This window comes from Phyllobates terribilis, unplaced genomic scaffold, assembly GCF_046119375.1.
Source record: "Phyllobates terribilis strain yellow unplaced genomic scaffold, ASM4611937v1 Scaffold_136__1_contigs__length_4911898, whole genome shotgun sequence".
Lineage (NCBI taxonomy): Eukaryota > Metazoa > Chordata > Amphibia > Anura > Dendrobatidae > Phyllobates > Phyllobates terribilis.
This window is the reverse complement of record NW_027362896.1, coordinates 1,439,129-1,455,374: the sequence shown is the minus strand read 5'-3', so window position 1 is coordinate 1,455,374 and position 16,246 is coordinate 1,439,129. Positions and strand designations below refer to the sequence as shown.

The 16,246-nt window shown below is 45.9% G+C and overlaps 1 protein-coding gene across 1 annotated transcript; it reads left to right on the top strand.

Annotated features, from left to right (window-relative positions):
- Positions 1-625: 625 nt before the first annotated feature.
- On the top strand, positions 626-14,671 carry LOC141204981 (uncharacterized). The gene is made up of 5 exons (XM_073664026.1): positions 626-788; positions 871-994; positions 1,078-1,175; positions 1,374-1,464; positions 11,246-14,671. The coding sequence occupies exons 1-5, from the start codon at positions 765-767 to the stop codon at positions 12,511-12,513; spliced, it is 1,605 nt and encodes a 534-aa protein (XP_073520127.1). The 5' UTR covers positions 626-764; the 3' UTR covers positions 12,514-14,671.
- Positions 14,672-16,246: the final 1,575 nt, after the last annotated feature.

Sequence of the window (16,246 nt, the reverse complement as noted above, 5' to 3'; positions counted from 1 at the left end):
AACCCAATCGAGATGGTTTGGGGTGGCTACTTTGAAGAACCTAGAATATAAGACATAGTTTCAGTTGTTTCACACTTTTTTGTTAATTCATAGTTTTGATGACTTCAGTATGAATGTACAATTTTCATAATCATGAAAATACAGAAAAATCTGTAAATGAGAAGGTGTGTCCAAACTTTTGCTCTGTACTGTAGATTTTATTACTAGATGTAAAGAAGGAAACTAAATAATGTAAAATAATCTCATATGTTTCCCTTATTATCTCCAGTAATTGTATTATTGCACAGGATTTTTATGATGTTACATCGGCTCATCTTCTTCTCATTCAGGTCTCTACAATATCGGACCCTCTCAGTGAAGATCTTCTATATAAGAGAATTTTCCTGATTTACCCATCAAAGATGGATATGGACAGAGACAAGATGGCGGAGAGGATATTCCACCTCACCCTAGAGATCCTCTTCCGGCTTACTGGAGAGGTGAGAGATTCTGATGACGTCACATTACATCATTCTTATCTATGGGAATAACAGATGGACAGAACTGGAGAGGTGAGGACTCTGGAAATGTCTGGAGGGAGATTTATTAATGTTTATCTCCATAACCAGGATTACACAGTAGTGAAGAAGACCTCTAGAGAGCGCTGTCAGGTCCCTGTGTCTGAGGGATGGGGAAGACCCCTGAGCCCAATCACAGGGCCTCCATCTCACCCCCTGATACATGAGGACATCAATGACCAGAAGATCCTAGAACTCACCTACAAGATGATTGAGCTGCTGACTGGAGAGGTGACACTGCTGGGAATGCTGGGACATTATACAGTATACTATGAAGGGATCGGGGGGATGACGGTATCATTGTATGTGTCAGGTTCCTATAAGGTGTCAGGATGTCGCCGTCTATTTCTCCATGGAGGAGTGGGAGTATTTAGAAGGACACAAAGATCTGTACAAGGACGTCATGATGGAGGTTCCCCAGCCCCTCACATCACCAGGTAATAGACAGGACTAAATACACACGGCCTATAATTATCTGTATGTAAAGAATGAATTCAGTCCCTGTATGTGTTTCCTCCAGATCTATCCAGTAAGAGGACAACACCAGAGAGATGTCCCCGTCCTCTTCTTCCACAGGACTGTAAACAAGAAGACCCCAATGTTCCTCAGGATCATCAGGTAGATGGAGAGAAGGTGTCATGAGATCTCCCCTATGATGTGTAGACGGCTGTGAAGGTCTTGTGCTCAGTCTTGTTTTATCCACCAGTATTGTATGTTTTATACTTGTGTAATGAGAACGGTGGAGATGGCAGGATTAGAGCTGACCATAGATGGGACTTCTCCATCTGTCTGTGACTTTTACAATATTTGTTTCAGGGTGAAGATCTGACCCATATTAATACTACAGAGACATATGTGAGGGGCGATGAGCGGTGTAAAGAGGAGATTCCTACATATGACCACCCAGGTGAGTAGTGACCACTAAATGCAGAGAAGTGACAGATTCTTCTCAGTCACCGGCTGTGGCTGCTTTATCAGTGGTATAGTCCGGTTGTGTCACAATTGTGCGATCACCATTTTGCCATGACCGCGTACGTAGAATGTGCTGACAAGTTAGAAAATCACTTGGAGAAAAATATTATGATGGTCCTGTAAGAGAAAGTGGAGGGTAATGATGCTGTTGACTTCCTAGATCCCTGATATCTTATTGGATGAATCTACCTTCTCTCCCTTCTGTGCTGCTGAATGTGCTCATATGGTCCCTACAAGACCAGGTCCAGTCTTTATGACCAAACTTCACTTTTATGATCGACAACATTAAATGCGCAGTGAGGCCAAGTGTGAATTTCTGTACAATAACAACAGAGTTTCCCTTATCCTGGTTTCATAGATTCACTCCACACCTGTGCCATGATATATCTCTAAGCTGTGCGTGGCTGATGGCTGTAATATACATTTATTCACGCCTGCAGGAGATGTGTTGGCTCCAGCCCTGGTTTCATGGATTCACTCCACGTCATAAATTCCATTATGTTTTCAATCCTAAAGAATTCAGATTACTGCACAATCTCTCCTGAAATGGGGGCACTAATACTTTCTCTACTGTTCTGCTCAGGACTCATAGTAGCTCCAATGGTCCACCATAAATGAGTGCGACTCCGGTTTAGTGTTGGAGCTCTCCCCTCATACATACGTTGTTGTTGGGGATGTAACATGTTTTTTTAATCTGTCTTTTTTTTTTTAACAAGTTTACTCTCTATGATAGTTTGATTGTGGTTGGATCGGCCCGTCTTCACTTATGAGTCTGTAACTCCCTGGTAGTCTTTAAAAAAAGTTCTCCATTGCCTCTTCCAAATCTAAATTTAAGACACCTCAGCTCTGCACTATTATATAAAAGTTCTCTTTAGATCTCTAATATTTCTTCTTGAAACTCATCTGATAGAAAATATTAAAAAATTTTTTCCAACTTCTCTTGAATCTGACAATCCCCTATATACGGTTGTACACTACTGTCTGGGCACATGGCAGGTTAAGAAGGGAAGGAGCGACATTTAGCTATTTGAATGCAGATCTTGCTGGAGTAGTTTGCAGACACAATTTATTGGGGTCACTGTTCGTGGTCAGCTGAAAACATGGTCACCACGAACTGGCTTGGTGCTATCTACTCCTTTTTCCAGATCCCAGGGATTGCCTTGCTCATCACCCTTTAACCCCTCTACATGGATCTGGACTTACACAGAGTCTCCTAGGCTTGGGCCACGGTGTTATCTGCTGTTCTGCGGTGTGAGATGGGGAGAAGAATAGTCAGGTAGCCGGGTCAGAACCAGGAGGGCAGAGAAAATACAAAATCAGAAGCCACAAGAGTAGTCAGTAAACGGGCCGAGGTCACAACAGGAAACAAATACACAAGCCGGGAGCTGAGCACAGAGGACTGAACCAGAGGAGAACAAGGCTGGATCTGGCAGCTTCCGGCAATATGCTTCCAGCTTTAGTTGGGTGCGGTGCTTTCCAGGTGGCTGAAGCAGGGAGCAGATTACTCCAGCTGGTCAGCACACACACCCATACTGCCAGACTAGATGGTACTACTGGTCCCAGCAACCCTAATCTTAGTGGCTGTGCAGAGCCTGCGCCGCCCAGAGCTTCTGGTTCTGATGTCTTCTCCATCACCAGCGCTGCCTGCAGGATGAATAAGGCGGCTACTGGTGACAGAAGCAGATGTCTCAGGAGTCGAAGCAGGAGGAGAAGCAAAAGTCCCAGAGGAGATGGGACCCACCATTTGCAGAAGCCCTAATATGACAAAATAGCAGAAAACCAGAGCAGTAGAAATCCCCATAAAGTGACTCCATTTTGGAAATTATAACCCTCAGTGAATTAATCTATAGGAGTAGAGACTATTTTGACTCTACAGGCACTTTCCAGAAATTAGCACATAGTGGATGTTGGAGAGTGAAAATTGCAAATATGTGATTTTATTTCTCCTGCCGGAGAAAGTAAGAAAAAGTCTCGGCACTAACCTTGGTACATGTTCGGAGATAGCTGAATACCCAACAAACCCATGAAAAAAAAAATGAATATATATTTGTCAACGAACACTGCAAGATATAAATTAGCAAGGGTACATGTGACCGGCGTCCCCATCGCAGTGCCTACCTTTTGTAAATACCATTTATCCAAAAATCAGAAAGAATTGTGTGTTAAAATAAAGTCTAAACTGCGACAAATAAAGTCTGCAAATTGCTATGCGGGATACAATACAAGTCTGTGTAATTAGTATTGTAAGCCGAATTTAGAAGATGACTCTCACTGCGTGAACACTGAGATCCTGCGGGATCCTCGAATACAAACTAAATCTATAGATGCCATAACGAAATCTTCCTGCCAATCAATCCCTTTAAGTGCTTGTAAGAATGCACCTGTATCTTTTAGGTAAAGCCTCGTTCACACATTCCTTTTGTATGTCCTTATGCTGTCCGTCTTTAAAGGGCCGCAAATATGGACATATCCACACCCATTGTATTCAATGGGTGTACGCACATGTCAGGTTTTTCAAAGGGATCTTGTGTCCATGTGAAAAACCTGCAGACATAACAGTTTTTTTGTGCAGCACGCACACATGCACACTCATGACACACAAATGACATCCATGTGTCATCAGCGAGACATGTACCGGCACCTGGGAATCAGCGGTACAGCTCACGTTGCTCCCAGGCGCTGGCTGCTGGAAGCAGGTGAGTATAAATAAGCTTTTTTATTTATTTTTTTACGGTGGACATTGGCTTCACTGGATTAGGTGAGTATAACTGTCTTTTTTATCTTTAAATAAATGTGTTAAACAGAGTGTGGACTTTTATTTCTAATAGAGGATTATTTTCAGGCTGTGTGTTTATTTCAATAATTTGTATGAAATAAATTAATCTTATAGACGCCTCTCCATTACAAACCCCTGGGCTTCATGTCGGCTGCCAATATAAGGTTGACATGAATCCCAACCCTATTACCCCACTTTCCACCGCACCAGGGCAAGTGGGAAAAGTGAGGCTAAGCACCAGATTAGGCGCATCTTATTGAGCCTCGGGGAGGGGGGGCTGTATCAATGGCCCCTTCCCTGGCTAGTAATATCAGCCCACAGCTGTCTGTTTAGCCTTTGCTATTTAGAATTTCTAGGGTAACCCTATGTAAAAATTTTTCTGAGGTTCCCCTGTAATTTATCAAGTAAACGCTAATCAAACAGCTGTGAGCTGTTAATAGCCAGAGAACATTTTTGGCTACTGGCCCCTTCCCTGGCTAGTAATATCAGCCCCCAGTGGTCGGCTTTCCTTTTGCTGGTAATGAAAATGACGCAGGAGCCCACGCCATTTTTTCTATTTAATTCTTCATTTTACACTGGATTTACTCAGCTGGGGCTGAATGCAACTCCCATTATTGTCAACTCCCATCATTGACAAGGGGCAATGATGAGAGTTTCCTTCAACAGCCAGCGCCTGGGATCAGCGCGAACTGTACTGCTTTTCCCAGGCACCGGTACGTGTCATACAGACTGCACACAGATGTGTCACACTGATGTCACACGTATGCCACACGGATGTCACATACATATGGATGGCACACGGACATCACCAGTACTGATTTTTCCTGTACAGGAATCGCCAGAACGTGTGAAGGAGGCCTAAGAAGGTATATCCTTCAGCCGAGGCCTCAGAAGTCAATTTGTGTTTTGTGGCTCTGTTAGTGAACCTATTCACACCACAATTGGGCAGCCCTTCCGGGCTGCCAAAGATTTGTGGAGTCTTGGAATAAAATACCAATTGGCTTTTTTTGGGTACATAGGAAGAGATTTTTCATCCTTTTTTTAAAATTATGCCCAGCTCTCCAAAATTACGCAACAAAGATTGTAATTTATTTCTAACCTTAAAGAAGTTCTACACTACTTTTCCATTGATGCCCTATCCGTAGGATAAGGCATCAATGTTTGATTGGCCAGGGTGCTGCACACGGCACCCCCGGCGATCAGTTGTTTTTGGTGCCGGTGGCGCCAGTCGGAAGTACTTGCGATGCTTGGAAGTCTAGCTGTAGTGGCCGCCGCGGAGTACTGCACATCTGCCTCCCATTGAATTGAATAGGAGGCGGATGCGCAGTACCCCATGGCGGCCACTACAGCTAGATGGCCAAGTACCGTATTTTTCGGACTACAAGACACACTTTTTTCCTCCAACATTTTGGAGGAAAGTGGGGGGTGCGTCTTATAGTCCGAATGTATGTATGTATGTATGTATGTATGTATGTATGTGTATATATACACTGCTCAAAAAAATAAAGGGAACACTTAAACAGCAGAATATAACTTCAAGTAAATCAAACTTCTGTGAAATCAAACTGTCCACGTAGGAAGCAACACTGATTGACAATCAATTTCACATGCTGTTGTGTAAATGGAATAGACAATAGATGTCAATTATTGGCAATTAATTATCAAGACACCCTTAATAAAGGAGTGGTTCTGCAGGTGGGGACCACAGACCACATCTCAGTACCAATGCTTTCTGGCTGATGTTTTGGTCACTTTTGAATGTTGGTTGTGCTTTCACACTTGTGGTAGCATGAGACGGACTCTACAACCCACAGAAGTTGCTCAGGTAGTGCAGCTCATCCAGGATGGCACATCAATGCGAGCTGTGGCAAGAATGTTTGCTGTGTCTGTCAGCGTAGTGTCCAGAGGCTGGAGGCGCTACCAAGAGACAGGCCAGTATACCAGGAGACGTGGAGGGGGCCATAGGAGTGCAACAAAACAGCAGCAGGACCGCTACCTCTGCCTTTGTGCAAGGAGGAACAGGAGGAGCACTGCCAGAGCCCTGCAAAATGACCTCCAGCAGGCCACAAATGTGCATGTGTCTGGACAAACGGTTAGAAACCGACTCCATGAGGGTGGTATGTGTTATGCACACGCCCGGACTGACTGGCGTGTGCGTGATTAGTGATCCCACTGGACCATGAACCAAGGAGTGCCTGGAGGGGCGTAACTAAGTATCAACCTGAACCAGGGAGGAACCGAGCAGAGGGACCAGGTACTACTCCAGGTCAGACCCCAGACACGGCTGTTGACCCACACCGGGGAATGCAGGAACAGGCAGGTTAGGTTGGCATACAGACAGGTGGGTATTGGCAGGCACGGCTGGTATGCAGACAGGTGGGTACTGTCAAGCACAGCTGGTATGCAGACAGGTGGGTACTGGCAAGCATGGCTGGTATGCAGACGGGGGTACTGGCAGGCACGGCTGGCGCGCAGACAGGCGGATACTAGCAGGTTGGAACGCAGGCTGGATAGGGACCAGTACAGACTGGGATACAGGAACAGAGCTGCAGATATGGTAGACAAACAGAGCAGAGCGAAACCGCAGGCGCGGTGCACAAGGCAGAGCAGAGCGAAACCGCAGGTGCGGTGAGCAAGCAGAGCAGAGCGAAACCGCAGGTGCGGTGAGCAAGCAGAGCGAAACCGCAGGTGCGGTGAGCAAGCAGAGCGAAACCGCAGGTGCGGTGAGCAAGCAGAGCGAAACCGCAGGTGCGGTGAGCAAGCAGAGCGAAACCGCAGGTGCGGTGAGCAAGCAGGGCAGAGCGAAACCGCAGGTGCGGTGAGCAAGCAGGGCAGAGCGAAACCGCAGGTGCGGTGAGCAAGCAGGGCAGAGCGAAACCGCAGGTGCAGTGCGCAAGCAAAGCAGAGTGAAACCGCAGGTGCGGTGAGCAAGCAGAGCAGAGCGGAAGGTGCAGGCAGAGGAGACAGGGCTCTGTTCACATGGAACAGACTGGAAAGTACAGGAAGATGGTTAGAACACAGGAGGTAGATATGGAGGACGGGAAAAGGGACAAGCAGAAATAGATACACACAAGGTACTTACAATGAAGTAGCGAGTGGACACTAAACTCAAAAACAGAAGTACAAAGTCAATGAGTTGGAGTTAGGCGCAGGTTCAGACACTGCAGGAAAAGGGAAGGTACGGACATAGAGCCCAACAGGTAACAGGCTAGGAGACAGTTCAGACAGGAACTGACACTGGAACGAGAGACAGGAACGAGCCTGGGTACTCAGCCCCCAGGAAGGCGGAAACAGACTAGAAGTCACAGGTAACAGGCCTGGGTATACAGCCCCCAGGGTGGCGGAAACAGACAAGATGCAGAACAGGACCTTGCAACTCAGAGGCAAGGAGCACACTGAAAGTAAGTGTTGCTCAGGCACCTCCTACTGGGTGGAGGGGGTTTAAGAATCCAGTGACTCATAGCAATAGGCTGGGGATGCATTAGGAGTGTGCACACTGCAGCTATAAGAATCAGGAAGTCACCGGGCCGCCGCCCTAAGCAATCAGACAAGAGACATGCACACAGCATGTACTGGAGCAAAGTTTGCAGCCTGGACTGATAGGTAAGATTGCGGTCTTGCATGGTGGGAGGTGGTAAACCATGCAAGCACGCCGCCAGGGATGTTACATTATGAGGTCCCGACGTCCACAGATGAGGGTTATGCTCACAGCCCAACACCGTGCAGGACGCTTGGCATTTGCCAGAGAACACCAGGATTGGCAAAGTCACCACTGGCGCCCTGTGCTCTTCACAGATGAAAGCAGGTTCACACTGAGCACATGTGACAGACGTGACAGAGTCTGGAGACACCGTGGAGAGCGATCTGCTGCCTGCAACATCCTTCAGCATGACCGGTTTGGCAGTGGGTCAGTAATGGTGTGGGGTGGCATTTCACAGCCCTCCATGTGCTCGCCAGAGGTAGCCTCACTGCCATTAGGTACCGAGATGAGATCCCCAGACCCCTTGTGAGACCATATGCTGGTGCGGTTGGCCCTGGGTTCCTCCTAATGCAGGACAATGCCAGACCTCATGTGGCTGGAGTGTGTCAGCAGTTCCTGCAAGATGAAGGCATTGAAGCTATGGACTGGCCCGCCCGTTCCCCAGACCTGAATCCGATCACGTCACGTTGCACCACAGACTGTCCAGGAGTTGGCGGATACTTTAGTCCAGGTCTGGGAGGAGATCCCACAGGAGACCATCCGCAACCTCATCAGGAGCATGCCCAGGCGTTGTAGGGAGGTCATACAGGCACGTGGAGGCCACACACAATACTGAGCCTCATTTTGACTTGTTTTAAGGACATAACATCAAAGTTGGATCAGCCTGTAGTGTGTTTTTCCACTTTAATTTTGGGGGTGACTCCAAATCCAGGCCTCCATTGGTTAATAAATGTGATTTCCATTGATGATTTTTGTGTGATTTTGTTGTCAGCACATTCAACTTTGTACAGAACAAAGTATTCAATGAGAAGATTTCATTCATTTGGATCTAGGATGTGTTATTGGAGTTTTCCCTTTATTTTTTGAGCAGTGTATATACACTGTTATACAGTGGTGTGGGGTGTGGAGGAGCGGGGCACAGGAGGCAGGAGCTGCCTGCTGCAGCTACACTGTGCCCACTGCTAAAGAAAGAGTAGGAATGAGGGGTGCCATGCATGCCAGGAAGAGGGATGAGGGGTGCCATGAATGCCAGGAAGAGGGATGAGGGGTGCCATGCATGCCAGGAAGAGGGATGAGGGGTGCCATGAATGCCAGGAAGAGGGATGAGGGGTGCCATGAATGCCAGGAAGAGGGATGAGGAGTGCCATGCATGCCAGGAAGAGGGATGAGGGGTGCCATGCATACCAGGAAGAGGGATGAGGGGTGCCATACATACCAGGAAGAGGGAAGAAGGGTACCATACATACCAGGAAGAGGGATGAAGGGTTCCAAGCATACCAGGAAGAGGGATGAAGGGTGCCATGCATACCAGAAAGAGGGATGAGGGCGCCATGCATACCAGGAAGAGGGATGAGGGGTGCCATGCATACCAGGATGAGGGGTATCATGCATACCAGGATGAGGGGTGTCATGCATACCAGGATGAGGGGTACCATGCATACCCAAGATGACGGGGGCCATGTATACCAGGATAAGGGGTACCATGCATACCAGTATGAGGGGTACCATGCATACCAGGATGAGGGGTGCCATGCATACCAGGATGGGGATCAGGGGGTGCCATGCATACCAGGATGGGGATCAGGTGGTGTCATGCATACTATGATGGAGGGTTGGGGTGCCATGCATACCAGGATGTGGATCAGGGGGTGCCATGCAAACCATGATGAGAATCAGGGAGCGCCATGCATACCAGGATGGGGATCAGGTGGTGCCATGCATACTATGATGGAGGATTGTGGTGCCATGCATACCAGGATGTGGATCAGGGGGTGCCATGCATACCAGGATGGGAGATTGGGGTGCCATCCATACCAGGATGAGGGGGGCCATGCATACCAGGATGGGGATGAGGGATGCCATCCATATCAGGATGGGGATGATGGGGGCCACGTATAACAGGAAGGAGGGGCTCATATATATACCAGGATGGGGGATATTAGTACAGAATTGGGGGACATTACCCCTATAACAGTGTCAGCAGCAATTTTTTTTCTATTTTCCTCCTCTAAAACCTAGGTGCTTCTTATAGTCCGAAAAATACGGTAAGTACTTCTGGCCGGCTGTCTCCACTAGCACCGACAACAGCTGATCAGCAGGGGTGCCTGGTGCGGGACCCCGGCCACCAAATCTGTGATGGTTCCTGATTGAATTGAGGACATATAGGAAGATGGTGGCCCTCCTGCAAAAGCCTTTATTTCAGGTTCCTCAGACGCTGAGTGAGAATCCTGTTCTGCAGGCAGATTCAATAGCAAAGTCGCATCTCTTTGAAGGGAGACAACCCTGAATCCTAGAGGCCCGATCACACACGGAGTCTCTCCTGGTTTTCTGGATGTAATTAGAGGTGCGGCAGTGTTGAATGCCTTAAACAGATGGATTTTTCTCACTGCTTTAAAAATGTCAAATTCATTCATTAAACAAAAATGTAATCGCTTCGATAACAGTGAAGTGGTCGCCTCATCTACCGTAAAGTCAGTCAAGTCAATAAAAGTAAGATATTTTGTATAGTCTCCGTCTAGTGTCTCCAAGCGACTTGCTTCCGTTTTGTCCTGTTTTTCTTGGGTCGTCCCCTCTGACCGATTTCCTGAAGGGATATGTAACGCACCAGGTGTAGAAATTGTTTTCGAGATTTTTTGCAGCGGTTTCTGGACAGACTGTTGGGAGCTTTCTGATGCGCACCCGTGTCTGCGCACAGTGCCCAGATTGTGCTCCAGGAGACACACACACCGTAAATTAAGTGGGTTCTTCTCATTATAGTAATGCTAAATCAATCGATACTAAAGGGGGTTTGGGCGCACTGCAAGGCTCAGAAGCGAGGGTGAGATTTGACTTTGGGAGAGCAGATATTGCTGGATTGGTTTATGGAAGCCATGTTGCTTTTCAAGAGTCTTTGAGCCACTAATAATGTGTTTTCCATTGACCGATGATGGACCTGAGTGGGATCTTGTTTTTTGTGAGATGAGTAGAAGTTTTTATTGGTATTATTTTCGCCTACATAGCATTGTTTGGATTTTTATTCCATATTTTGGAGGCAGAATGAACAAACAGTTGGACACCACGCTCTACTGATCCATCCTATGACGTTTTCTATTAGACTGTGAACTGTCATTGTCTTGGTGAATAATTCTGAATTTTTACATAACTTGCCATTTGTATGGACAGTTTAAGTAGAAATATTCAAAAAATATAAATTTCATGGATATTTTATTCAAAAATAATAATTGTTTTTTTTCTTGGCAGATGACTGTACCAGGAGATCAGAGGGACAGCTGACATCTTCAATTTTCAAATCAGATGATCTTGAGAATCCACAAGATACAATTGAAGTGAATGCCATTACTCCAGATATACCATCATCCCTGTCATCTGATCCTTTGAAACAGGTCCGGTCTTCTGATTCATTACTGATTACCAAGGAAAATCAAAGTCACAAAATAAGCATTAAAAAACAAATTGCTCCTCCTGATCTTGCTAGTCACCAAAGAACTCGCACAGAGGAGAAGCCATTTTCATGTTCAGAATGTGGGAAATGTTTTACAGAGAAATCAAGTGTTAGCAAACATCAGAGAACTCACACAGGGGAGAAGCCTTTTTCCTGTTCAGAATGTGGGAAATATTTTAGACAGAAATGTCATCTTGTTATACACCAAATAACTCACACAGGGGAGAAGCCCTTTTCCTGTTCAGAATGTGGGAAATGTTTTAACCGGAAATCAGATCTTGTTTATCACCAGAGAACTCACAGAGGGGAGAAGCTTTTTTCATGTTCAGAATGTGGGAAATGTTATAACCAGAAATCAGATCTTGTTTATCACCAGAGAACTCACACAGGTGAGAAGCCTTTTTCATGTTCAGAATGTGGGAAATATTTTAACCGCAAATCAGTTCTTCTTAATCACCAGAGAACTCACAGAGGGGAAAAGCCTTTTTCATGTTCAGAATGTGGGAAATGTTTTGTAGATAAAGCAAATCTTAATACACATCAGAGAACTCACACAGAGGAGAAGCCTTTTTCATGTTCAGAATGTGGGAAATGTTTTACACAAAAATCAGTTCTTGTTAAGCACCAGAGAATCCATACAGGGGAGAAGCCTTTTTCATGTTCAGAATGTGGGAAATGTTTTACACAGAAATCAGTTCTTGTTAAGCACCAGAGAATCCATACAGGGGAGAAGCCTTTTTCATGTTCAGAATGTGGGAAATGTTTTACACAGAAATCAGTTCTTGTTAAGCACCAGAAAACCCATACAGGGGAGAAGCCTTTTTCATGTTCAGAATGTGGGAAATGTTTTACACAGAAATCAGTTCTTGTTAAGCACCAGAAAACCCATACAGGTGAGAAGCCTTTTTCATGTCCAGAATGTGGGAAATGTTTTGTAGAGAAATCAAATCTCAATACACATCAGAGAACTCACACAGGTGAGAAGCCTTTTTCATGTTCAGAATGTGGGAAATGTTTTAACCAGAAATTAGATCTTGCTAGTCACCAGAGAACTCACACAGGGTAAAAGCCTTATTCGTGTTCAGATTGTGGGAAATGTTTTGCACAGAAATGACACCAGATAATTCAAACAGAGTAGAAGCCTTTTTCATGATCAGAATGTGATTTTTTTAATCAATAAACTTTATTGAACACCAAATAACATAGTTTACAGCAAAATAATTATTTTTCATGTCGTCATACAGTACATGTACAGGAATTGTACCTATTTAAACCAATTGCTCATTCAATATCATTCAAATAACAACCATATAGTTCTCCCCTTTCCAGCCCAGAACTAACATCCACCCTCTCCCATAGTGTGCATTACAGTAAAACTATACCCAAACTCAATTAGGTGTTACTCTAGGCAATTGGTCCTGTACATCAATCTACTACCCAGACAGGTGATAATCATACTTTATAGGGTCAGTATATGAAATAAGACCTCTCTAGCCAGCTCCTCTGAAACCACATCTGTGCACCTAATCCAGTCTCCCCATACTTTGCCAAAATTACCAACTAACCCCTCTTGATATAAACCTTTTTTTTCATTAAAATAGTAGAGTTGAAAGCTTGGACCACTTCTTCTACACATCGAGATCGAATTGCCAGCTGTAACAATGGATGGATTTTTTAGTCTTGTAGAGTATTTTAGCAATAGCTAACTGTACCTAGAGAGATCCTCCCCTATTAATCCAAACACACAAATTATGAGAATTATAAGCATATTAAACATTTCTGCTATTCATTTACCAACCCCTCCTCCCAAGTCCCCACCAGTCTCGGGCATGTCCAAAACAAGTTCATCAGGTCCGAATTTTCTTCCCTGCAATGCGGACAACAGTCACCCATCTTTAGGCCCATTCTATACAATACCTTGGGGGTCCTATAAACTCTGAGCTAGAAACAGTTGAGACCTTCTTTGGAGATTCCAGCACCTCGTTCCCACTTACTCTGAGCCATGGGGTCACCCAAAATGTTTAGCAACAATGAGTTGTATACCAGAGAGATGATTCCCTTCAATGATTTTCCCTGTACTACGAAGTCTAACAGCCCATTAGAGGATATAGAAAGATCAGAGATGGCTTCCTGAGTGTGTATTACGTGTCTTAGTTGTAAGTATTTAAGGAAGTCAGTTTCATGCAAATTAAACTCCTGTTTCAGCTGTTTGAACAACTTGAGATGGTTATCCGAGTGTAGCTGATGCACTTATTTCAATCCCCGATTCTTCCATTCTCCAAATCTCTCCAATCTTCGCAACTCCTCTAGATCAAAGTTATTCCAGACAGGCGTGTACTTTGAGCAGTCTGTCATTCCAGTCTTCTACATCTCCACCAAATTTTATGGACCAGTGACCGGATAGGGTATATACTCGGGCTACCAACAAATTTGTTGTTGTTCTGCCAATGACTTAAAACTAAAATCCTCCATAATCCGAATTTCCCACTTCCGTCTCCAAGATTTCTTGCGTGCTGCGCCAATTCTTTGGAATGCACTACCCAGGACAGTTCGATTGATTCCCAATACCCACAGTTTCAAGCTGACCCTAAAAACCCATTTCTTTAGACTGGCGTATCGCCTCCACACACTATCTGTCCGTCCCAGTTTTCCGCCATATTAAAATCTTCTTCAGTTTCAGGTTCATACCATCCATGCACTTAATAGCCTCGGTCAGGACTGTACACATACTGGCTGGCGACCAATCCATGTATTATTAGTGTTGAGCGAACATGCTCGGTACTCGCCCGAGCATTACGCTACTCGGGATGTTCGGCGAGCACCAAGCATTTCCGGGTTACTCGGGCGGGAGCTCGGGTCTCCGCCCTGCATGTTTGGTGCTCTTTACAGAGCCAATGAACATGCAGGGATTGCCAGCCAGTCACTGTATTGCTGCAGCCATGTTGGTTGTGGGCATTACAGTGATTGGCTGGCCGCACATCGTCACCTCGAGTATTTCAAACGGGGCGCCGCCATCTTGGACACAGTCGCTCCCCCCCCTCCCAAAAAAAAAGTGTGTCTCTGATTTTTCAGACACAAATATAACGGTTGAAAATAGTCTGGTGTAGGCTAGAGAAACAGAAGTGTTGTTTTGCACTTCCACGGTTCAACCCTCTGTATTATCCATTTTGGGCCATTTGTATCTAAAAAAAAAAAAGCAGTTTGAGTGTGTCGCTCACTGTTCAGCCGCAAATATCTCTATTTAAAAAAGTGTGGTATACCCCAGTAAACAATAACTGTGGTTTTGCCATCCCACGGTAAAAAATCTCTATTATTCAGGTTTTGGTAGTTTTTTCCGTAAAGAAAAACAGTAGTGTCTCCTGACTGTTGTGACACAAAAATATATCTGTTGAAAATAGTCTTGTGTAGGCCCGACATCCCAGTGTGGTTTCGCAGTTCCACGGGTCAAATCGCTGTACTATCCAGTTTTGGGCCTTTGGTATCTAAAAAAAAAGCAGTTTGAGTGTGTCGCTCACTGTTCAGCTGCAAATATCTCTATTTAAAAAAGTGTGGTATATCCCAGTAAACAATAACTGTGGTTTTCCTCTTCCACGGTTCTAATCTACTCTTTATTACTCTTTTTCCATTGATAGTGCAAGTGTAAGCTATTTTACTTCATTTACAATGGGCAAGGCGCGTGGCAAGGGACGTGGAAGTGGACGTTCTGGTGATGGTTCGTGCAGAGGACGGGGCCGTGGCCAAGGTGAAAATGTGCCACAACCAACAGCCACATCTTCTCGCTCCCACTTCTTGACCGAATTACTAGGGAAGCACAGAACAACACCAGTATTGAGAACTGATCAGTGTGAACAGGTTATTAATTGGATAGCAGACAATACTTCCAGTTACCTGGGCACCACCACCTCCGGTCTGTCTTCCACACGGTCAACTCTTAGTAGCCGTGAGTCTCGACCGCATACTCCTCCTCACCCTGATGCTCCTTCCTCCCACCATGCTGAGTGTCGTCAGACAGCAAGTGATCCCACACTTGGACACTCTGAAGAGCTGTTCACTGGTCCATTTCCATATTTGGGCCCCTCGCCTGATACGCTTGAAGTGGTGGAAGAGGAGATCCCATGTTGCGATGCCCAAATATGCCCAAATATTTGAACAGCCACGGCCACAGGAAGTCGACGTTGGCAATCTGTCACAAGAGGTGGACGATGACGAGACACAATTGCCAGGAAGTGAGGAGGAGGATCGTGGTGCGCAAGTGGAAGAGGAGGAGGTGGTGGATGATCTAGTAACTGACCCAACGTGGAAGGAGGACATGCAGAGTGAGGCCAGCAGCACACAGGGGGAGGGAGGCAGAGTACCCCAACAGGCAGGAAAAAGCAGTGTGGTGGCCGCAGACAGAAGGCAGGCAACCGTTCCCCGTAACACCAACACGAGGGACGTTGCCAGTACAAGCGGTAGGTCTTCCAGAGTCTGGAATTTTTTTAAAGACTCTGCTGATAACCCCAAAAAGGCCATATGTTCCACCTGCCATGCCAGCATCAGCAGGGGTGACAAAACTACCAGCCTGACCACCACCAGCATGATCAGGCACATGGCAGCAAAGCACCCGACTTTGTGGGGCGAAATCCAGGGTCCACGACCAGTGTCAGCGGGTGTCACCACTGCTTCTTCCACTGTTGTGCGTGCAAGGCAATCCCCTGTCCATACTGCATGTAAAGATGCCCCCTCCTCTCAGTCTTCACTTGTTATGGCAGTTTCTCAAGAAACAGCATCAACGTCTACGTCCACGTCCCACCGCAGCG